Source organism: Nylanderia fulva, unplaced genomic scaffold, assembly GCF_048542155.1.
Source record: "Nylanderia fulva isolate GAGA-0341 unplaced genomic scaffold, ASM4854215v1 Scaffold41, whole genome shotgun sequence".
Classification (NCBI taxonomy): domain Eukaryota; kingdom Metazoa; phylum Arthropoda; class Insecta; order Hymenoptera; family Formicidae; genus Nylanderia; species Nylanderia fulva.
In genome coordinates, this window is record NW_028190488.1 from 1,759,808 (window position 1) to 1,785,451 (window position 25,644).

The window sequence follows — 25,644 nt, forward strand, 5'->3', positions numbered from 1 at the left end:
ATATATTTTTGTCGGTGCTTAACGATGCTCGAACGAATTTTCAAGTCATAAGAAGTATACGCAGCGAAATAGTTAAGGACTGAAAATTTATCCCCGATCGTTTTTCAAGTAACGTATTCTATTATCAGCTACAGTCTGAAATCTTTTATAGAAATTTATCATACGGCCTTTACAATCGTAATAAAATGTATCGCGAAATGCGCAACAAAAATATTATTTCTAGCCGAGTTTCCTAGTACTGCCGAGACTGCTACCGCGAACGATCCATCAGATCGCAAATATTCTCGCTAGGAAAATGGTCGGATCGTAATCATGAGAGCCGCGAGAGTAGGAAGGCTCGTTCCAGCGCGGAAAGTTATCGGTATCTATCTCGACGAAATCCTCAAAGTTCGCAATGTCTGCTCGTGAAATGGGTTAATAAATCGTCGAGCGTGATACATTTAAACCGCGGCCGGAGGAATTGTTGCAACGCGAACAATGATCCAGGATCGAAGGAGCACAGGCTCCGAAAAGGCCGGATGCCGTCACGGGATTTAAATTCGTCTGAAGGTTTATCAGCATGCATTGGCCAGCGCGCGAATACGCTATTTCTATCTTTCGTTTTCGTTTTCTTTCTTTCGAGACGCGTGGGAAGATACGGGAGATAAGCCGCGGCAAAAAGAATCGGCGAAAACCCGGAGGAATCTCGTGCATGCGAATCGTGGATGAAATGTGGATGCTGCAAGACGAAAGGAAACGGAAGGGAGGAGGGAGAGATGAGGTGATCATAACTCACGATGTCGAATCTGACAAATGGATCTATCGTCTTCCGTGGTGATACGATATCATTATGTAGTTATGGTGCAGGAGCTGATATCGTATCGGAACCGATTTGATTGAGAGTTACGTACAGATCCAATATCAGGGATTATTAAGGATTTATCTTCCTTACGAATTCTTAAAATTGCATTCTCGATGAAGGAATTTTTATATCGGCGGAAAATCGAAGATCGTGCGCGCGTATTCTCTTTACAACTGCGCTAATCTGCCTTAGTAGCGTCTCTTGAATTTTCATTTAAAGCTATTTCCAATTTGAAACGAAGGAAATAGCCTTATCTACTCAGGTGCAGTTTAAAGATGATAACGAGAAGAACGTAAAAGATCGGGAGAAACAGTATTTAACAATTAGGAACAATTTCTACTCGCCCGTAGAACTTGTTCGCCAGCGGCATCGTTGACTATTTAGGTCAAAGTTGAACAATAAAAAAAGTAAAAACGTAGAACTTTGCAAAAGAAAAGAACTTCGGCCATACGCGAATTTCATTCATCAAGAAAAAAAGAAGAGGAGTCTTATCCCGTTGCACGATGGTTGTAACAAATACTAAAAAGTTCTTTCTTCTTTTGCATATAAGTCTCTCTCTATATACAATGATTAATTCTTAAGAAAACGCATACTGATAGTATCAGTCTGATACACGAATCAACCAAATATTTCATGAATAATTTTTAACTCTTATAATTTTTATTTTCTTGGAGGAATAACCAAATTTTCCTTAGTACGAAAAATATAAAACTCTAGTATTGTTTTCTGAAAACATTTTCATATTTTTTTTCATATTAAGATATATTCTAGATCTCCTTTCTCAGATACAAAAGAATCAATTTCACCGACTTTGTCTCTTCATCATTTTTAAATAATAATTAAATGAAATTTTCCTCGCCATAAGTAAAAGTTGATGTTTAAGCGCGCAAAGAGAGAAAGAGGAAGAAAGAGAGAAGTGAAATTTTTCACAACGTAAAGAAAATCTATAAATCGTCGCGCGGGTATATTTTTCTCTCCCGTTGTGTTAAGTGACTGGAAAGAATCCAGTCGGCTGCCATGTGAAATGTCGGCACCCTTCGGCTAGCTTACACTCCCCAACACTGAAGAGAATCCATATAACGATCGAGAACATCGGGAACGGTTCGCCAGCGATTTATCGATAATTGATCGCGCATTGCATCCGTAAATTGCATTATAATGCTGTTCGACGTAAATCCTACGGATCATAGGATTTCGGTTTATTCAAGCGTATTGTTGAAATAGAATTCTCAATTTACATGATCAGTAATGCACAAAATGACATAAAAGCATGAATTAAATTTTACAGAATTCAGCATGCATTATTTATCTCCTCTCCATATTCAATACAATATTTACTTTGACCGACTCGCTCGTTTAATTGCAGTATCAATCAGAGTAAGAAACAAATAAAAGAATCATTCGCGTTGAAAAAGTAGTGTAATGAGACCTAGTACTTTTATTAACCCGATTATACGCGGCGACTCACAATAAATATTGTGAGAGTAAGACCCGCCCATTTATTACGATTTCGAAGATGCATCTATCTCCGCGTCGAAGATGGTTACGACAGCGCCAGGCCGTTAATCGGAGCTGAAGAGGCCGCGTCTAACAATCAGACCATCGGGAACATTCCACGAGGCATTTATCGATAATCGATCGTAGTAGACCCCCAAATCGCAGACGGTTCCATTCTCGTTCCCGCCTCTCACTCATCTCATCCCTCTCGCCATCGAGCGAGTCCTTGCCTCTGTTAACCCGAGAATACAGGTAAAGGTGCATTCACAAGGGCCTGTGCGTGCGCGCGCGTGAGACGGCGGCGGCATTTAAGCCGTGAGACTCAAGAAGGATCTTGTTTCGGGCTTCCACGTAGCTGTCACGAGCACCTTGCAAGGGCTTCACGGGCAAGGCGTCGACTTGTACACGGCCACGGAGCTATGCACAAGGGAGTCCCGTACAACGCCACGCGTATGTATGGAAATGCATCGTTAGACAGGTGCTTGAGAGCCGCATGCCATACGGCAATTTCTCATAGGTGCGACACGTCGACTCTCGGCACCGACCCAATCAGCCACCTGCAATGGTTCGCGTCTCTATATGGGAATTTGTGTTGTAACCGAGGAAATAAACGCATCGCACCTTTTTCGTCCCGGTCCGGTTTTTCTAAATAAACAAGTCGCATCCGAACGAACAATTTTACCTTCAAACAAAATTCGAGATTTCCAATAATAAACCAGTGAAACAAAAGCGCCGACAATTGCGCAGGATGAAAATATGAAAATGATGTAATCAAATTTGTAAAGCCGTAAAAAAATGTACACAGAGAAGCTTTATTCTTGATAATTCGGTCACGAACAAAACTTCGGCCATTAATTTATTATAGCATTATTTAATGGCAAATATCGATTTAAGCGCGGATAATCCCTCGGACGAGCTATCGCGTTCTCGGCTGACATCATCGCGGAAAGGATATCAATCTTTATTTTTCTCTCGTTAAAAGGTCAAAATAGAAAAGAATACCGCGAAATATTTCGTGCAGCGCAGCACGACACCATTACGTCACCAGCTATCTCGTGTTACCGCATTTTTTACCACGAATATCCATTAAAAAATATTTCACAAATATATTCGCACAAAAATATTTCGCGTCGCATACGCGATCAACGACGCGAGACGGGACGAACTCCCCAAAATTGTCTACCTTAAGTATTCGAGGATTCCGGGTTATAATCATTTGGAACATTTTCTTCGCCGATGGTTCAGCGATTTTTTTTTTTTTTTTACATCTATCATGACAAATGAATAATTCATGTGCGGAGAACGGGCATGAAAAATCAGCGCCTTGTATTTTTAGCTACAGTCGTGTCTCTCTCTCATAGAATTTATCGAATACTCTCTTCTGGTCGCGGCGCACGCGGCGGGTCAACAGAATCGATATTCGACCGATGAGGCTAATGGTAGGTATCGCGTAACGCCCGGCCGATGTCGTTATTACATCGAGATCGCCACTTTGGGCGTGGGCCCAATTATAAAGAGATAGTCGTGTATTATGAATCATGGAAACGATCTGTATCACAATTCGTTTCATCGTCGGGTATTTTACCAATGGCAGAACAAATAACGCTTTTTTATTTCCGAGCATATATGCATTAAAAAATATGGATTTAAAAAAATGAAATAATTCAATATATTGTTAATCAATATAAACTTATATATGTATATTATATATACGTTTTAGCTTTACAAATAATTATAATTATCGTATATTATATATTGCATATTATGTAACAATAGCAAAAAAAATAGCAGAAAAAAATCACCCTAAAATAAATTTGAAATACATTTACACTTTTTATAATAAAATGCAGAATTTAATACGCCACTTAACAATCAATGCAAAACGTCTTTTATGTAACAATGCTTCCCGATCTTTATTACGATAAATTCTAATTACCAATCGAATACTCGAAAATATCCCGATAATACCTTGCGAACGGCTGCACAATCCCATATAGGTGTGATGCGATATATACTCGGCTTTATTTCATATTTCTCACGCTATTTCTCCCAATAATCGAGTGTCGCCCACTATCGCGAACAGTTATTCCAACATAATAGACGACAGCTTATAACGATACCTTACATCACAATCGCGCGTTAGAAAGTGCTATTCACTTGCTATAATTGAGATTCGGAGCAACGTTTGCGAAATATAAAAGATATTATAATATAAAAGAAATTGTTTTGGGAAAGTAAAAAACTGAGATTTTTTATAAAATTTAATATATCAATAAATATAATATATAAGGTTAATAAAATTTTAATTTAATGTGTTCCTAAAAATTTTTATTTAAAAAAGGAAATTTATTAAAAAAAAAGCTTATATCATTATTCTACTAGATTTTGAAATTTTCCAATAAGCCAGTTTTTACTACAATACATATTTTTATTTTTCAGAAACTAATAAGTTTAAGTATTATTACACTATTAAGCACTTCAATTAATACTGTTACTACTCATTATTGTCAGACAGGTTCAGTATCTCTATTACTAGATTTCTTATTAAAGAGTTCAATTAAAATTATAAACGACAAGCTTTTTATCCTAAATAAAAATAGTTTTAAAAAAAATTTAATGTATACACCTCTATGTGGTTGGTAAATAAAAGAAATCAAACGTCCCGTTATACCGACTGCTTTTTCAGGATTTTTATCGCGTCTTTTTACATGCAAGTTCCTCGATTACAATGGCCCAATATTCGTCGTCGCTTTTATTCTTCGCTAAAATTGAGTTCGATCCGATAATGTCCACAGCCATTGTACAATTCCGCACGAAATAAACGCAGCGCCGATCGAAATCCAGCAAGAGATACCTCGTACCAGGCGGAATTTCTTGCCGGTTGCATTATATTCCGACATCCTTTATCTATACTTCTCACGCTATTTCCTCCAATAATCGAGTGTCGCCGTGCATCGCGCGCAGTTATTCCGGATCGTGGCCAGTTCCGACTCTGTCGCGCGTCAATGGAATATTGCGTTTGCCGGCTGACATCAAATCGAGCGGGAAAACTATAAGAGGGAAATGACTGGAGAATAGGACAATTTCTGTACGTCAAAGGAAAAGAACATAAAGTAACGAACAAAAATGCGTGTTCTTTTTTTTAGGATCGATATAAGGAAATCTTTTTCCAAAAATATACTAAAAAATGCGAGTTCTGAATTCTGTAAAATTTCATCACTTTTGTTAAATAATATTTATTAACTGTGGATTTACAATTGTTTAATGCAACGTAGGGAAACAATATTAAAGTTATTATTTATTATTATATAACGAATGCTTCAAACAAACATACATATTCTTTAAATACATTCCTTCAGTTTCAATTGATCAATTTTTAAAATGTAAACTGGTGAGAGATCATTAAAAGATGAAGACGAGTGAACTAACCGCATCCCAATCGTACGTGACACGACATAGTCGGAGTGACTCAGTCATTGCATAATCGCAATGGTGAAACCGAAATCGCGGCAGACGCTAAAGCGTAAAAGAGGTCAGCTTGACGGAGGTCGTGATGACAGCGCCTGTTCTACGTGGCGTGTGTGATGTGCAGCACGCCTCTGGCTAACCGATGGACGAAGCTGGATAACGTTAACTTGATTTACGGATAGAGCCGAAGGCTTTTCAAAATTTGCATTGCAGTGAGAGATGAATGAATATGTTCATATGAGAGAAAGAGAGAGAAATAGAAAGGGAAAGAGAGAAAGTGGAAGTGGAAGTGACGGAAGAACATTGTGGAAAATACTGTTATAACGGTTTGGTAGGAGATCAAGGAAGAGGGAGATTAGGCCGAGTTAATGGAATCAAGGATAACTCGATAGAGATGGCAGGATGACTCGGGCCGAGCGAAGTTCCGACGAGCCATCCTATCCACCCCTATCTTTCAGCTGGATCAGTTTATCATCGTGGTACACGCGAAATTAGATCCGTCCTCTGCAAACACTTCGTTCGGTTCGTTTTACGGATTTTCGGTCGATCGTTCGCATAATCTCGGTATTCTTATTGGAATCCTCTCCTCTCTCTTTTTATCTCTCTCGCTTTCTCTCTTTCTCTCTCTCTCTCTCTCGAAATGCAGCTTGAAAACGTTGATTTTCCTTTTGACGCTGTTCCATAAAAAATCAATAAATTATTAACTCGTTTACTCGCGTTAAAATATTTCACAATTTTTCTCTTTGTATATGTATACGTGAAAATTGATCTAAATATATATGTTTTCAAATATAATTTTAGCTAATCCCTTTTTTCTCTCGAAAAGTGAATAAATAAATAAAAAATATCGCACAATATATTTTCTCTCTCTTTTCTCTCCCTCGATTTAAAAATTTCCTTCAATATTGTCTGTGTTACAAGAACAATGCTTCTCGTGTACTTTAAGCATTAATATTAATACCTTAAAGTAATTTACAAAATTACTGCACTTTGCGATATTCCCACGGTGACATCTCGATATCTTTGTTTTCTCGCCTCTATTCCTTCTCGCAAGCGCTTTATTCCCAAGACCGATCATTTTGTCACTGACGTAGGTACCGATGCGAAATACGACGCAGGCACGCGGAAGGAAAAGCAAAGGGAATATCGAAATCTCGTAACCGCCACGGCAATGTTTTATAGCTGCGAGATACGAGTCGAGCGTTCCCTGAGTGGAAAAACTTGACGGTCCTCGTCTTGCGAGGCATCCGAAGAGGCAATACAGCGAGGCGAAGTAAGATAGGAAATGCGAAATGTCGAAGAGGATATTCACTTCGCAAAAGACACGCGCCCGCATGTGTGCACCTTAAAGTGAAAGAGGAAACTGCGCGTGCAAGTAAAGGTAAATGTAGCACGACCATTGGCGAAACAATATATTACGGCGCACTTACCGTGTCGGAAGTCCAAGTAAGATACGATATAAAGTTGTCGCATGATACATAACAATGGCGCAAAGATAACTTTCCTTACAGAAGAACTTTCCGAGCAATAATTCCCCGTGCGCCTGCTGTCCGGAGGGAACGTATAGCGAATAGCATGCGGCTGTCAAATAGCATCCTCGATACCGAACATCGCGCGTTTCGGCGTAGAGCGAAGGGTAAAAAGTGAGAAGGAGCTACGTAACTTACGAATGCATTCTGCATCCTTCCGCATTTAATTAGAGACCCCGTTTCCACGAATAAAACTTTTCTTTCTCTTTAGAAGGATCGATATAAAATTGCGAGGTTATAGACCTATCTTCGGGAGTATCAGTAATTCTACCAAGGGATGAAAACCAGATGTAGCCCGACATAAGGACCCTGCCGCGCGCTTTCTTTTTTCGCTACTTTACACGAACGGGTAAGTCTGTGCGCTGTAAATTTAGCATGTATATGATACAAGTTTGATGTGTTCGTGCACGGGATAAGAAATTTAATTTTGTTCGATCTTAAATAATTTTCAAGGAGATTTAGTGATATATATATCCGTGCATGTGTGCACGTACTTTTACTTTAAATACATACATATATTTTTTCAATATTATTTTTATTGAAAATATATTATTATATCTTTCAAATAGAACTTGTAAAAATGTCTATAAAAATATTGATATGTATATAGTAAAATTTACTATGTATATAGTAATATTTATAATATACATATTAATATTTTTCTGTATTGTCACACGATTACCATGATTTTCAGGGTAAATTTTAAGAGAGAATTCTCTCCGTGTATATAAAATAAAATTTGGAGAGATATATCACGGGAACGAAACAGAATTAACCATGTACAAAGTTAACCGTAGAATCGCGTATGTGCTGTCCACATATGTAGAGAGTTGCAGTTGAAGAGAGCTAGCGGAAAAGGAGAACGTAGCGCGTGACCGCCCTAAGGTCGAGATGCGCAATGTCGAAGAGGACAGCGACACTTTGGAAAGCACCACCGGTACAGGGAACATTGCGGCGACGGGGCCAGCCTTCGTGTAACGGGAGAAGATCACAGAGCGAAGAGACGCGGAGGCGCCTGCGCCCTCGAGTACGCCGGAGTTCCTGCGTGCGTTTCCATCAGTCGGGTCTTCAACTCCGGACCGCGAGCAACGGCACGATTCCGCGCCGTCGTCCGCGTCGCGACGTATCCTCCCCGACGAGGTTCCACCCCTTCGGTCGTGATCGCGCCGACCTACCCCACTGAACGAGTCGAGAGAAGAGAGAAAGAGCAAAGTAGAATATCACGTACGAAATTTCGAAGGCACGCCACATCTCGCCGAAGCGATATCTTCTCTGTTATCCTGCTTCATCTGTACGTCCGTAAATTCGCGATCTCGTAGTTTCTTGCTCTACTTGTAAAGCCGAAACTTACATTGAAAAGCTCGGGCAAAGTTTTGCGCGTGCGACCGCGAAGAAAATCCGCGCGGAAAAAATTACTTATATCGGTCAGCACACTTCCTCTGGAATTTACGAGCGGAACAGATGCGCCCTGACCCGCGCGCAGATTTTTATGGAACGCGAACCTGTCCGCGGAACGATGACCGGAATTTTCGTAAGAGTGGAAGGATGGAGAGAGAATGCTCGCGAAAAAATCGCGTTTATTTAAATCAGATATCGTTCGTGTTGCAAACAAATAACGTATAATATATAAAAATTTTCTGTACATATAAAAATGAATTTTTTTTATACAATATATTATATACAAGTAGTGATAAGTTGAGAAAAAAAATAGTTTGAGCTTATTCTTACTTATTACATAAAATATATAATAATTCTTTGCTATATAGATAATGCATTTTGCGTGACTTCTCTGATTAATAATTTCGTTCATTATTTGACAGAAAAGTTTGATTACACATTATAAACGGAAAAGTAAGTGGAATAAAGTTTCTTTATAGGAATCAAAGTTTTGTTGAAAATAATTCCGACAACTGCACGGCTGTTCGATACAATTGTTGAAAAGCACAATCAAAATGTTTACTGTGAAACACAGCTGTCAGATGCATCTGTACCGATTCGCGTGTTCGTACCGAGAAAAAGTCAACTATCAACGATAGTCGTATATCTTGCACATCGCTAAATTAACTTGTCAACTTTTCCACGTCACGCTAAAATATGGACGTTCGCGCGCATCTTCGAATATTAAACTAACAGCGTCGACGAAGTTTCCTTCGCGCCAATTAACGTTCTCTAATATGCGCGTTCGTGAAAAAAATGTCAAACGATGAGTAAAAAAATTTAAATAGCTAAGATGACTTGTGTTCGATAAGGGAGAGGAAATTATGTGTCGCATTTCCGTGAGTGATTTTGTTCTACCGTAAATTCAAACAAACATGTGATTTGATATATAAAGCAATGCTAGCTAATACTATATTTAGCTAATACTAGTTATTTCAAGCTTTGCGCTATATATTCATATATTTAAAATATTACTAAATTAATCAATATATTGACTGTAACGTATACAAAAAATAACCCACTTTTTTTTAATATTTATATTTTCCATCGATCGATATTTAGTATAGCTTTCGAAATAGTCCGCGGTCGCGGATAAATATGTCAAAATTATTTGTTGAAAAAATAAAAACATAAAAGATATGAAATTTCATCTTCCAGTTAAAGAGCACATATCTACACATGAGCGTGTACAAACATATGCTCTATCGCAGCAGTTGAAAAGGCGCGGTCGTCAGCGCTAATTAATCATCGGTATGCAGATAAATGCTGTGTATCATGGCGATAACCGGGCGTGAGAGCGGGCGGCCGCGTCTGCCGATAATTATGAACAAGCTAACTCATTAGTCGCAGTCGACGTTAACGGCCTCGTTGTTGCACGCCATCGCTCGCCACGGGTTTGTCCGATCTTCTATAAGCTGTCGAATTACTAACCGCGCTCGCGTTAAGAAGATTACGCGTCCGACGTGACGGGCACAATGAGATTATGTGTCAGAAAGAGAGCGTGCATAGAGAGGATAATTATGGGGAATTATCTCTGTGATGTTCAGCGTTTATGATAACTCGAAATATTGCAATATAACGCCCGGGAACAACAGTGATGAACGGATTATAGTCATCAATTATACCTGACATCATGCACCGATTCGATCGCCTCTTTCCATAATCCGGTGCGACGCTAATCAAATCTGATCTTCATTATGTTGACATCTCATGATAAGAGTAAGACATTAACGGAGGAGATAAAAACCAAGAGATGAAAAATTTTATTCGTTTCGTGCAAAAAAAAACTTCAAATATAATATTATTTTTCCGCAACATATCTCTTCTGGCGAATATACGCAACGAATATATAATATAATAGCGAATATAAGCTGATTATTACCATGGATATTAATTTTTAATTATAAGTTACTCTGTACGATGCACTAATACGGTTTATTATAATATGAGCTATTGTATAGTGTATTAGCGAATTAATTTTAAAATTCAAATCGAACTCGATTACCCAGTAATATATTTATGCGTGTATTTTAATCTCGCAATAATTTACATCGATCTCTCGCAATTTGATTCGTCGGACTATATAAAATATATATATTTCTCATTAAAGATTCTTCCGTGCGATAATTCAATTCCTTCCAGTCTACAAATTACGAAAATCCACCTCTCTTTACAGGTCAGCGGAAGTTAGAAAATATCAGAGTCAACCGCAGCACGGCGATCCATTATCAAGTGACGTCGAAGCGTCGGCCGCGAGATCCATCTCGCCGCTTTTCGAATGCGTATACAATTAAACGCGGAACTTAATTGAGTGCGTCGAATTTATCGCGACGGATTTACGAGCCGCGTTTTGTGACAGTGCCGCGTGACATTCGCGGACGCGATTATGAAACGCCGTCGCCGATGCGAGTGATTTAGTAATAGTAATAGAGAGAGAGAGAGAGACAGAAAAGGGAGCCACACCCTCAAAGCTACACCCCGAGAGAGAAAGAGAGAGAGCCGTGCGTCGCGCACGAAAGATACCGGAAGATGGATCGCGTATCAAAAAACATCCGGGAACACTGATCACCGACCGCAGGAATAAAGAGAGAAACTAGGCAAGATATTTTCGCGCGCGTTCAGGTAGGACGCCTTCGTCTCTCGCCGGTCTAATTAATCTTCGGGACGTAACGAGCGGGACTGCCTGTGGGATTCCCGTAGCACGACATCCCCTTCTCGAAGGTACCTCTTGTGAAACTCTCAGCTGCAAGTGGCACGAGCTACGTAAGTAGCCCGAGATCCGGTCTATCAGACTGCGAGTGAAAGATTTGATATTTTTTAAATGTCATCTTAATTAATATGCACCTTTTTATGGGAAGTTCAATTTCCTTGAAATATACCCAAATGGCGCACGATCAAAGCGCGTCAGAACACAAACTCAAGGTCGACGCCGACGTAAATTAAAGACCATCGACATCGATAACCTTGCTAAGTGGTTTCAACCAGCAGCACTTTACATTGGCGAGAATCGTGAAAGGCGACGTGTCTTCGATTACCGAGTGACTTTAGATCTCACGAGCGCCGGCGAAGAAATCGATAAGGGTCGTATTCGGAAGAAAGGACCTTCAATCCTTAAAGGCTAGTAGAAAGACGACACAGAAAGCTCTGAAAACCTGTCCCTGAGCAAACTATCGAAGCAAATCCCCGAGGGGACTCGATGCATCGACAGTCATATTCGCCCTCGAAGAAGATGCAGCGGATGGGATGAAAGTGAGAAAAGCACAAAAAATACATTTTGCAAATGATTAAGTATAGTTTGATCGAGGAAGTGCTCATCGGGCAATTGACTTCTCCATCGATCAGAATGAATGCCGGCAAAGAATCAAACCGCAAACGTTCGAGCGAGGAGCAACAGTGATAAGCGGCGTATTCGGAAGATTAATTCCGAAAGTGGCCGAAAGAATTTTGAATTACGATAGCAGATTGAATCGATCGAAATGCGCCGCAATTTCAAAGATCGACGGTTGCATTAAGAGGGACGTTAATTTTGCTGCGCGAAGATATTAAGTGGCGGAACGAGCGCAAAGAGGGGTTATCCCGAGCGAAGAGACAAGAAATTGGAAGAGACGCAACCAGACGGAATAAGAAGCGCGGAGACAGCAGCTGCATCGGACAGAGTCTATGGCAATGAGGGCGAAAGGTTAATCTGGAAGGTGGGGTAGAACAAAGGGGACAGGAGGGTTTGAAGTAGCTATCGCGGCGATAAAAAAAAGTAGATCTGTGGACCGGCTGAATGTGAGAAATTGGGGTGGGCCCGAGGATGTGCGAAGACGAATGCGCTAAAGATAAGAGCCGGTTCTGAAGAGGTAGGCAAGCACTGATCCTTGAACTCTGTTATCCCAGCGAGGGAAAAGAGAAATCGGCCTCCACGTGCGCGGTGATAAAATCGAGTGCGTATTCGAGAAATCTTATCAGTGACAAACATAGCCGGTACGATCCCCTAAAATTAGGATCTTGAAGAATCGAGTTTTCGAGAAAATTTTCGGGAAAATAAAAATTGCAATAAATCGTCACCGCGAAAAATTCATCGTAAGACTAGCTGAAGAATGATCGCGTTAAGTAATCTATTCGAAAAAATTAACTAGACACGCGATCGGGACGAAGGATCCTGTTAAGTTCCTGCAACCCGGTTGAAGGAAGTGCTGCGGGTGAGTCGGTGGGTTAACGGTGATGGCATGAGGACATTAGTAAGGACGTGCTGCGGGTCCAGCGAGGAGGAGGATGAGGATGGTGGTGGGCGTGATGGTCCTTGGTCAGCTACTGACGAGGATCCTGCTCGCGGCCCACGCAGGAGATCGCCTCGCAGCAGCTCGCAGAATTCTCAGGGACGTGCCACTGATAGATGGGTAAGTTAAGCCTCGTGTAAAAACGGGACACCGTTTCAAAAAATCGCAGTACATTCAAAACGCATAGAATCTTCTTTTAAAATATTTTCTGGATACTTTGAAATTAATTTTGTTGTACCTACATATTCTGAGTTATAATTACTTAAGCAAGATTATTAAATTTTAATAGTTTTTAATTGCGACGAAATAATGTCTATAGCTTAATAATTTTCTTAATCCTTCAGTCTAAACGCAAAAAGTTTGAATTCAAATAAACATAAAATAATTTTATTTTATATGTATTATTTTTTTAATTTATTTGTGCTCCAGAATTGTGGATGGTGAATTTGTTATTATATATTACGCCTGCAGCCATTTTTGTTCCGCAATATTTCACAAAGCAGCTACAAACGGGAAATATATGTGCTAAACTAGTGTAATTTGCGTCCATGAGGAATATAGAGAGGAAAACTTTTGCAAATATGTATATGAAAATCTGAAATATTAAAAAACTACCTTTTTTAATTAACGTAATTAATATTAATTTTAATACAATACGCGTAACGACACAATCAAAATTCAAAATACGACACAATACAAATTCAAAATGTTAATACCAAATTTCGCAAAAAAAATCTCCAAATCAAAGTAATTAGGTTATGCAGCAAAATAATCGCGTCGTGTTTCAAATGCAACAAAAGTTCGCGCGAAAATTTGTATCAAAAAACTCTGACGAAAGTTAATAGAATAGCGCGTCTCTCGTCTGTTCTTTCACGTATCCCGTTTGTCCCTTTGTCACGTTGACAAGCGACCAAAAACGCAAAGTCGAAAATCCAACGAATAACGTGAATTCCACCGTATAATCGTTGGCCGTAGTACAACGAGATGCGAATTTATAGTCGGCGAGAACAATGTCATCGTAACGACGCACACGGTCGACATTGTATAGTTGGGCGTGATTCTAATTACAGCGAGAATTAGACTTCAAAGGAACGTCCGTCTTGTCCGATTTACTATGACATGCCACATCTGTATGTGTCTTTACCACCGACAATTCTATTTTGCGAACATTCTATTGACCGATCCTTTATTACTCGGAAATAAAATTGTTGTCATGTTCAACGGGAGTAAAAGTAAATCATCTTTAGTATTTAATAATCAGGAGAAATTCGCGTGGTTGGATTAAGAAATTAAAAATCAGAAAATATACAAAATCAGAATAAAAAATATTTTATATATTTCGTATGGATAACTTGACTTTTTTATATATATATATACATATATATTATAAATAATTAATAAGTCAAAGAGCGATAATAGTTATTAAAAAAGTAATGTAAAATATCAAATTTGGCGAGAACACATTGTGATATACTGTATTTTATATATTTTCATAGCTATTATTATATTTTATTTCTGATTTATATACGAACTAAACCACAGAAGTTACCTACATATTAAACAAAAAGTGTTTAAATTATTTTGATGCAGACTACGTACACGACATTGAATTATTTGAAAAATTCCTAGACAAAGTTCCAAACTTCTTCGTAGTTTTGCAATATTTACCGTGTAATGTTCGAAATTGGAGAGCAATGCCGCTTGGTATTCTGTAAACCAACGATACCAATTCCGCGAAGAAGGGACGTACGAAAAACAAAAATAAGAATCAAACTTGAGAATGCAAGGAGAATTAAAAATAACCAGACAGCACTGCGCAAATAGGATTCGTCAGTCTATCGGGGTCACCGCCGGAATCGCTTCTTTATTCGAAACAAAAAAAAGAACCAATTGAATCATACCAGTCTTAGAAAGGAGAGTCGCGCATTTTCGCTGAGATAATGAGAAAGTTTTGCGAGCGCAGAAAAGAAAGGACGTTAATGGAAAGGAGAGAATAAAAAAGAAACTCGAGAGAATGGAGTGGAAGGTGCATCGGTAGGAGACGCCAAGAGGATGAAATTTACTCGGAGAGTGGCCCGTGGCTGTTGGTCTCCGGGTTTCTCGGGTTACCGGAGGGTAGATACGAATTTCCGGTTCTCTTGCTGGTACAAACCCGTGTGTGTGTCTCTTCCACCTACTTCCGTATATTTCTACTTCGCCCGCATGTCCGTATACAAATATGTGTACTCGCGTGTATTCGCTATGGGAGTATTTATATCGATGTATCTAACGTTCTCGACATTTCTCCATTTTGTATAAGAATAATTTCGAAATACATGTATGTTTGCAGAGAGTTTCAAATCTACCGTGTTTTACATCGTTACTTCTCATTATATTATTATATCAGTAATACTTTGACATATTTTCACGTATACAGCAAGCAAAGCTCATGTAAAGTGAAATATAATTTAAAAAATTATTAGTAAATTAAAACTTAAAGTTTACTTAGTTTAGGGGGAATTGATTTTGCCTGTATTGCTGTGCACATATATATTATTCCGAAATATAATTTAAAAAATAATATATATGTGCACAGCAATACAGGTAAAATCAACTCCCCCCAAACTAAGTAAACTTTAAGTAATAATCAACATTTGCCACTGCGAAACACATCTTTCTTCCGGAAATCCGAACTCCGATTCCGCTCTAGACACCGATTCTCGGAGCAAACTCCGTGAAACTCGAAAGTGGCTTCGATAAAAGACATCGGGGAAGAACCGGCGATTTCCCCGATGTCGGCAAGCCGAAGGCAACTCGTTACCGATAACGAGTGAAAGCCTCGTCGGACGAGCATTGTGCGCCAAATAATAGTTCATCTCTCTTGCTCCGATTTGAAAAAAAAAAAAAAAAATAATAATAATAAATTGCCTGCGGCGCCTCATGTCATATTGGTAAAATCGGAGAAAATTGTACGCCAAGTTTCCGAGAGATCGGAAGATGCCGAGCTTGAGTTTTATCCAAACAAACGACGGAATACGATAGATAAGACGGTTCTCGATTGTACTTAAAGTGCGCACTTATCTCGATCCGATATTAACGCTTAAAGATCCGCGCAAATGGATGCTGAATGAATGCGGATGCAGAGATACGGGATGTAGAAGCCGGTAACGTGCTGTATAAGGATTGCAAAGCAATCGGTCGCCCATTTATCCTCGCATCCGCACGCATTACGGATTCGCGTCGGCTCTCGCTAAGCTCAATTCTCAAGACCCTAGTGTATATTTGATAATCTCGACATGTGAATCAAATTTTCAGTCGATCTAAAAGAGTCGTGTAATTTCCATAAATAATCGACGAAGAAAAATGTAGATTCTCTTGAAAATTTTACTAGATCCCTTCATCCCATCCATACTAAAAATGTATAATCGAGATTAATAGTCTAGAGGAAAAAAATAATGATAAGGGAGAATATACATAGAAAAATATTAGTAGTTTAATTTTAGATATCCCTATATTATCTGAAATTTATAGTTAGCATGCCTAAATTTTAACTACGGTAACTAATACTGTTAAGCTATAGTTTAATAAAGAACTTCTCGTTAAATTATAGTTAAAAATATTACTTACCATAGCTAAAATTTAGACATGACAATTAAATTTTAAATGTAATATAAAGATCTACAATTAAGCTAATATTTTTTTCGCTGTAAAACGCGTAGTAAGGAAAAGATGAGTGAAAATTACAAGAATTTTACTCTTGTTCTGAGAACAAGAAATGTCCGTAATTCTGTGGGCACCGTCAAATTAGTAGGTATATTCGGTCTGTAATTGAAATAGCTTAATGTGGCGTCGCTGGATAATTAAACCGACGATGAGCTTCCCGCATCGGAAGGAGCATTTCGCGACCGACAGTCTCGGTGATCTGGGGAAGTAACGCTTCCGTGAACCTGATAACCACGATGGACCAACGGCCATAATAATCTTGCTACGCCACCGCTGTTTATGACGTTCGTTGCTCGTCGCGGAAATATTTAATTACCCTCTTCGCGTAATTCTCTCTCGGTTAAACCGAACCGAGCGGAGTCGCTGGGATCGTGAGTTAAAGGAAAGGTGTACGAAGGGTGGTTTCCAACACGTTGCCGTAACACGCCGAAAGACTTCCGGGTGACGCTACCGCAGGAAAGAATTGCGGGAACCGTTCTCGGTGTTAACAGCACGCTCCGACTATTCAGCTCGACCGTAACATTCTCGAGACTCCTTCGTAGAGCGTTTGCGAGAATGTCCCGAGTGCTTTTAATTATTTGCAATTATGTTTCTTCTTTTTTCATTCGCGTTCTTTCATCGTGCCGCGACAGACATTACGCGCGATGAGCAATTTCACGCTTTCCTACACACGCAGAAAATTTCAAAATGTGATCTATTTAATGGAAATGTTGCCCCTCATTTTTGTCGAGCGGAAAGTAGGGCGCGCGTTTGTACCATAATTAGACGCGTATTATGCTCTCAGTAGCAAAATTGGCGTAATGTCGTCGAAATAATGAAAATGCAAGCCATTTTAACCGGTCTATAGCCGTTGAAGAAAATTTCGCGATATCAAGCAAAATGCTCATGTAAGCTTCTTCGTTTTCGTAAAAAGCGGAAGTAACGTAGAGAAAGAAATACGAAGACATGAAATGAGAAGATAGCTTTGACAGAATTTTTTAAATTCCACGGAAACTGCATACACGACCCGTCTTTAAAATTGACAAAATACGATATCGTACGATACTCTTCCTCAAATATGATAAATTATTAAAAAAAAACTTCTCGCATTATCTGACGTAAAGTTTTGCTGATGTAAAGAATACGTTACATTACGGCATTTTGCTTTCATTGTACGCGAATTTGCGATTGACTGCTCTTAAGAAAATACCGTACTTGGAAAACTATTGTAGTCCTCATGTGGCAAGATATAAAATCGTCAAACGTGGAGAGATCTATAGCACGATGTCATACGCACGTTTCCTCGCGCCAAAGACACTCAATGGGATCGTAACTTTCTTTCTGGAATTGAACACGTTTTCTGAAGAATCATCACGATCGCAATAGTCGTAACTTCGCCATCGACGCTGCACTCGAAACTAAACGTATAATGTCTGATTATTCCATTTCCGAACAATGAGACTTTTTCAAAAATATAAAACCGGTTGCTATATAGGAAACTATATTTTTACATATAGCAGAGTCTTAGCTCCGCTCGTTCATCCGACTGTGTTATAACATTTGTATACGAAAATAAAAATCAGAAAAGCCGCAAGGCATTTTCAATTTACTTCGCATCTATTTCGTACGATTGCAGGCGATTTCATCGAACGCAATCGAACCCGTTCCGCTTTCACGGATATGGACGGGGGTGAGAAGTAATGGCATTCTCCTTTTCGATCTCTACTTGCATCGAGATAAGAGGAAGATCGGAAACAAGAGCTATAGAACAGGAAGCTGAGTTAACGATGTATCGTTCATATAAAAAAAGATACTTTAAAAGAGGATTTGTAAAAGTCATATATTTTCCTTCTAATATTATTTCTATTATTTTCTTGACTTATCAAAAATCATTCTAATCTAATAAAATTATTTTAGAAGCAAGTGAAAAAATTGCATTTCTTTCATATTCACATGCATATAAAGAATTATGAATATTAAATTGTCGAAATATTATCAATAATACTCTTTAGAGTAGAGTCTTTCTTATGTTCTCTTATGATGAAGTAGGATGAAAGAAAAAGTTGAAAAAATATTTAAATGTTACTTTAAAAGAGACGTGGTGTGTCTTGCGAAACTAATGAGCAGTAGTAGCCCGAACGTATAAAGTTATCGGGTTCGTTAATCTAAAATTTCTGCGAACATCCTCAAACGACTTTGCTAATTTTTTACCGCCTTTGGTTATAATTGATTTTATTAACGAGCTGCGAAGTCGTCAGACTTGCGGAACTTCGATGGGAGCTTTCGTCGGACGTTCGTTAACAACGCGACTGAGATAGAAAGGAGATCCTCTCTGTCTGCGATAACGATCGAGAGATCCCATCTTCTCGTGTCCTCCCGTTTTTAAATCCGCCATTGTACCAAGTAATTCAAGGGAAGAAGAATGGAAACGAATTATTGGCACCATCCACTAAATCCATTTGTAAGAAACGGAAGAATTGTGAGGGGCCGGTCACCGTGAGATCGCATTATAACGCAACGAGGCGGCTCTTCTCGCTCTCTATGGGATTTACGTGATCGATTGATGGCTGGCCGACGTAGCTTTAAAAGTCATTCTCGTAGGAAGTACGTATCAATTTCGCGCTACGTCGATTACAAAGCGATACAATGGCAGAGCCGCCGCCATGGATTCAATCAAATAATCGATAAAAAAATTTAGAGTAAGAGGAGATATATCTACGTAGTCTTTCATGCGCGATGCGGAATGAAGGAAAAAAATTGTATATTAATCAAAATCAGTTAACGTTATAATTAATTAAGTTTCTTCCGAAAGATGTTTCCAAGCCGCAAATTTCGCATGAGAGGGAAGACAGATGGCGGCGCTCCATATCGGAGGTATCTCGAAATTCGGACAAAAACATGCTAGGTACTAATCCAGGATCTCATTCGGCCAACGTTCGGATAGTAGACAGATTAACGAAGTAATTTTCAGTGCATAGGAAATGCCGAGGGAGTAAACGATAAACTGACCAGGAGACAGGAAGACGAAAATAGATATGGTTGACAGATTAGCGCATATAAAAGCGATTCAGTCAGTATGTTAGCATATATGGAAGAAATTAACTTATACAAACAACGTGAAAGAGAGAAAATATTTACAATTTTAATAATACATAGATGGAATAAAAAAATCAAAGAAAGCAAATGGATGTAAAAGAACGTAGTGAATCAAGAGATATTCATAGCTAGAAGATATCATGAAAAATCAAGATAAGCAAATAGAGGCGAATAAATACCCAGAGAAATATCTGTTCGGACAGCGATATCCGGAAAGAAAGACAAATCTTCGTAGCTACGACGTTATCGTCGACGGCAAATGCGGTAAGGCTAATTTTCGGCACTACGCGCGCTCACTGATATATATGCTCTACGACTCTACGATATATGTGTACGCGGCAGGAACCGACAGAGACATCAACTTCCGGTGGAGTTAATGTAGCAGCAACGCATAACTCGATTTCATGGAGTTGCTCGGACGCGTTCGGCGCTCTTGGGGATCTCTCGGGAACGCGATCCTGTTCTCTGAAATCGGATCTGGATCTTGAATCCAGAAACGTGACTGAAAATTCTCGAATAAGGTCCGAGAATCGGGGCGAAACGATGGGATACGCGCGCACTGCGACGAAAATCAAGCGACGCAAACTTTTGCGGAACAACTGTCACGAAATTTCATTGATTCCGTTCCCGTTCACTAGTTCGAATGGTAAATTGAGAAAATTTGCTTACCTTGCTTACTTCGTTAAGGTAGCCAAAGTTCGCATTCCGCGCAAATGTCATATTGACAGAGCTTAATTTTCACATCATGATATTCCAACTTGTGTCACTTGGCGAAAAATTGTGAGAAACAAGAGATTTGAAAATGTGTAAAAACGTAAAATATATAATAAAAAGTAATACGATAAAAAATAATGATTTTTTTCTTTCATAAATATTTCGTTAAAAAAAGTATACATCTAATATAAAAATAATAAAATATATATAAATTTTATTATTTTTTTAAAATTATTCATTTAATTTAATAAAACCTTGGAATATATAAATTTAAATATCCGGCGCGATAAAACGATAGACAATACGATCTACAATTTTTTAATCTTCTACCCTATGATATAACATAACCCTCGCGAGTTTCATGAATATATGAATATATGAGGCAGCAACGGTTGCGTATGCTGGTAAGGTTAATAAAAAAAAAAGTTAATAATGTGTGTAATAGAGACGTAGCACGCAAATAGAGCGGGGGACTACAAAATAAATTGTCACTGTTACGGGAAGTATTAAGCCTTAAAATGTTGCAAGTTAGTTTCCTGAGAGAAGGGGAGAAAGTTTAAAGAGGTACTAACGAAGTTTACTAGCGACTCCGCGGTTAGAGTATGGTGTGGATTAGATTTTATGAATCAAATAGGAACGACCGCGAATGTATCACAAAAGTGATATTGCAAGGTAAATGGCGAACAAGTTAAAACGTTAAGACAGAAGAACATTTTTCACATAATACATACATATAATGTCTGTTTATTATTCCTCCATTATAACCAACTTCTATTACACATTTCAATATTGAATATATTGCGGTGAAAAAAAGGATAGTTTCACGTAGCCCGACATGTTTGGAACGCTGACTGACATTTATTGATAACGTATCCGTGAGATATTTCCCGAAGCCAGCAAAACCAGCGCTATTTCGTCGTAGTTGTGGAAAAAAAATCGATCGACAAATAATCTCGATACACCGATATGTATGCTCAGCCACGATCGATGTCTCCAAAAAAAAAAAAAAAAAAAAGATCACGTTCAAAACGATTTGTCAGCAAACGTATTTCGAAAACGAGAAAAATCGGAAGATACGAGAGTTGCGTGCATCCGTGACGGAAACAGCGGTGTAAAGTTAAAACGCGAGCGGGCGAACGTCGATCTTTATTGAAATTACTTTTAATAACGACCACTTTAAAGCGACGAAAAGCGGTCACTCGAATCAGCCATGGGAAACCTCCGGGAAACGATCGTGCCGCTAAACTCCTCGTTCGTTGCGCAAAGGCGATGGCGCCGAATCGCCTCGGCACCCAAGACCGGAAAACTTATTTGCATGCCGAGTAACGTAACCGCAGCCGGCAAACGGAATATACTCGCCATTCATATGCATATACGGGGACCAGCCACCTTATCGCGCTTTGCCAATTAACCACTGCTCACACCGCCACCCACCACCCCTTAACCGGTGATCTCGACGGTAACTCTCTCCATCCCTTCCTTCCTCATCCCTCGTCGCTTTGGCAAACGGTGAAAATTCGTCGGTAGTTTCGCGAAATCGACACCGGAGCTATCTCGGCCCTTAGACGCGCGTTGCATCCCCTGAATATGTATGAGAAGATCAGGAAGGGAGGAAATTTAAAAGTATAGGAAATACATTTTGCAATTATTAATTACGCTGTTTAACTCGACTTGGTTATTTGCGAGAACTTGAGATTTAAGTAGTAATACTTAGAAAGTGCCCGGCACTTTAAGCGCGATAATTTATAAATCGCGCCGCGTCGGTATTTTTCTCGCGTTCGCTGCGAATTTCTCACATTTTTATTATCGCTTTTCTCTATTTGCTTTTAACGTTTGCTTGTTTTCAATTAATTATTTTTCGAGAAATATAGATATTTGACTGTTAAATGTCGAGCTGTCAATACAGAATTTATACAATGCGCCGTATTTACGTATGCGAGATGCACAATTGACGATCAATTATTATTGCGGAAAAACAAATAATTATGAAATAAATCAACGTTATATCTTTAAAATTTAATCGGTAACTAAATTAACTCGAAATTGGATAGAAACAATTAACTTTATGGAAAGTGTACTTTGTAAATATTTCTCTGATATTTTATATATTAAATATTTGTCAAATAAGACAATTCTAAATTCTCTGTGCAATTTTCTATTTTTATACAGAAGTTTTAGTACTATATAAGCCGAAATTAATGTCGGATATATCTCGCCTCTTAGGCACGCCCTCTACTGAATATGTATGAAGTGTTAACGGAAACGTACTTTAATAGCATGGAAATACCTTCATAATTATTATTGCACTACGTTTTAACTGAATAGTAACGTGCGCTACCGTAAATCATGTATTATTCCTTTAGCCTATACATTCAAAATTAAATTAAAACCGAGTGTTTATAATTTACAATTATAAGATAATAATTATATTAGATTTGCAATGATAATTTAGATCATGAATTTGTAATTATCTAATACCCTGTATACGCTAGGCAAATTTGTCTCGCGTGTATTCTGACAGATGCTTCCATGGTAAATAAATTAGATGGTGAATAAATTAAGAGCCAAGTCGCTAATAAGCTTATCTTACATAAATAATCAACTTTTATAATTTCACTAAATAAGTAAGAGATAATAAATTGTGGCTAAAACGAATAAGCTAATTTCCACGATAATTTTTTATCGACAAATGCAAACACGACTTTGGCCATAGGCCAAATTCCACGCGGAGCACTTTTATGAATTACTAAAAATTTCCTATGTGTTGTTAATGGCCGTCCCGAAAAAACGATTCGTGCCAAATGACGATTACATCGTCGTACCGAAATTCTCTGCAGTATAATGCAGGATATGATAGAAGTAAATCATCACTAGACGCGTGCGCGCGAAACAACGTCGATTAAAGGATTAATTATACTCGGAGCTCGGAATTACACGTGGAGTTATACGTACTTTGTTGAAATACATTTTATTGAATACTCTCGCGCACACTTCTCACACAATATAGTTCGAGTGTCTCGAGACTCTCTGCGTATGTGGTAGCCCACATGAAACAAAGGACTTTACCGGCGTTTGGTCACACTATCCTACATGGGCGATCCAATGGACAAAAGGACTCGGGATCTCTCTTCCTTCTCCTCTCTCTATATGCACACACACACACACACACACACACACACACACACACACACACACACACACACACACACACACACACACACACACACACACACACATATATATATATATATATAATATACATATATGCATGCACACAGGAAATCTCCATTGTATCTGTTTAGCCAACCAGTGTACATATACATTTATAGGGTTAGCAAACAGCTCTCAAACAGTTTATATTCTATCCCTCTTTCAACTCAAAATTATTTTCACTTTTGGCAAGTATTCTTCTCTCGGAAATAAAAACCGTTCGGTTAAACAAAGTTAACAACTTGACGTTAATTCAGAGTGCACCGGGCGCACGAAATGAACGTGTATGAAATGAACGCGGTCTGCGGTTTATGCTCTGATAATAAAATTATTCGATTCTCCATAAAGCTAAGCACGCATTCGGACGCTGTCGGGCAGAACGGCACGCGCATATCCTTGATATTTAAATTAAGTCGGATATTCGCGCGTTCTCTGTCTAGGCTCGCATATTCTCCAAAATGATCGAACTATTATTCGTAGAGCAGAGGATAGAAGAGGAAGGAAGTCGACGCGCTATGTACGCGAAATGCTCGTTTGGTTATCTAATTCTGCTGGAAGTTAGGCGCCTATCGCTCCGCGCGCATGCAAAGTGCATTCGAGAGGGTACGCTGCGGTTAGTTACAAACGGACGGCAGATCCATCGCTGATTCGGAGCAGATTTGTTGGGGTAACAATGTACGTACATATCCGCGCAAGTGGCGCGCTCCTCTTCGTTGTTGGGGTGTGTCTGTGTATATGGAGTACCGAAAATTCCTTTACGTTAAACTATGCCGCTGTCTGCTGACTTACGATTAGAGTAAATTCCGGAAATGCAAAGAATATTTCGCGTTTCGGCAAGACGAGTCTGTCAATTTTGGGTCTTAAGCTAATTAAGGTAATTAATACTCCCATCCGAATGTTGCAACACGAAGAAACGTGAGATATTTTTATTTCTCAGAAAAAGACACGTATCTGCAGCTCGATATAAAATTAAGAATTTGTCATTTATCGAAATTTGATTGAATTTAATTTAAAACACTTTATAGATATACACCTTAAAATTCAGGATATCGGAAATTAGATTATAAAATACAGATTACAGACTTATTCAATTATCGCAGAATATATGTATAACTTTACCTGTGATGTGTTTCCTAGTACCTAGGAAAAATATGTGAATACATAGTTTTACAAAAATTGCAACGCGTTAATGCTTCCGAAAAAAATAGAAGTAATTTATTATGCAATAAATGCAAGCTATAATGAAATTATCATTTCTCAGAAAAAGACATGTATCTGCGGCTCGATTAAATTAAGGATTTGCCATTTATCGAAGTTTGCTAGAATTTAATTTAAAACACTTTATAGATATACATCCTAAAATCTAAAATTGGATTATAAAATAGAAATTATATAGGCTTATTCAATTATCGCAGAATATATGTATAATTTTATCTGTGATGTGTTTCCTAGTACCTAGGAAAAATATGTGAATACATAGTTTTACAAAAATTGCAACGCGTTAATGCTTCCGAAAAAAATAGAAGTAATTTATTATGCAATAAATGCAAGCTATAATGAAATTATCATTTCTCAGAAAAAGACATGTATCTGCGGCTCGATTAAATTAAGGGTTTGCCATTTATCGAAGTTTGCTAGAATTTAATTTAAAACACTTTATAGATATACATCCTAAAATCTAAAATTGGATTATAAAATAAAAATTATATAGGCTTATTCAATTATCGCAGAATATATGTATAATTTTACCTGTGATGTGTTTCCTGATACCTAGAAAAAATATGTGAATATACAGCCTTACAAAAATTGCAACGCGTTAATGCTTCCGGAAAAAATAGAAATAATTTATTATGCAATAAATGCAAGTTTTATAACGAAATTTTTATTTCTCAAAAAAGACATGTAT

General features: G+C 38.4%; 1 protein-coding gene across 6 annotated transcripts in view; it reads left to right on the forward strand.

Moving 5' to 3' along the window:
- The first annotated feature begins 8,407 nt into the window (after positions 1 to 8,407).
- Positions 8,408 to 25,644, forward strand: part of LOC114939799 (dipeptidase 1) — an 81,770-nt gene continuing 64,533 nt past the window's right edge. Inside the window, exons 1-2 of one of the 6 annotated variants that reach the window (XM_029314220.2) lie at positions 8,408 to 8,626; positions 10,949 to 13,157. In XM_029314220.2, coding sequence (XP_029170053.1) covers positions 13,033 to 13,157 — 125 coding nt within the window. In that variant the 5' untranslated portion in view covers positions 8,408 to 8,626; positions 10,949 to 13,032. Of the gene's footprint in view, positions 8,627 to 9,037; positions 9,612 to 9,909; positions 10,492 to 10,948; positions 13,158 to 25,644 lie in introns of those variants that run through there. The other 5 variants (XM_029314221.2, XM_029314223.2, XM_085486263.1 and 2 more) reach the window with 5 other exon arrangements.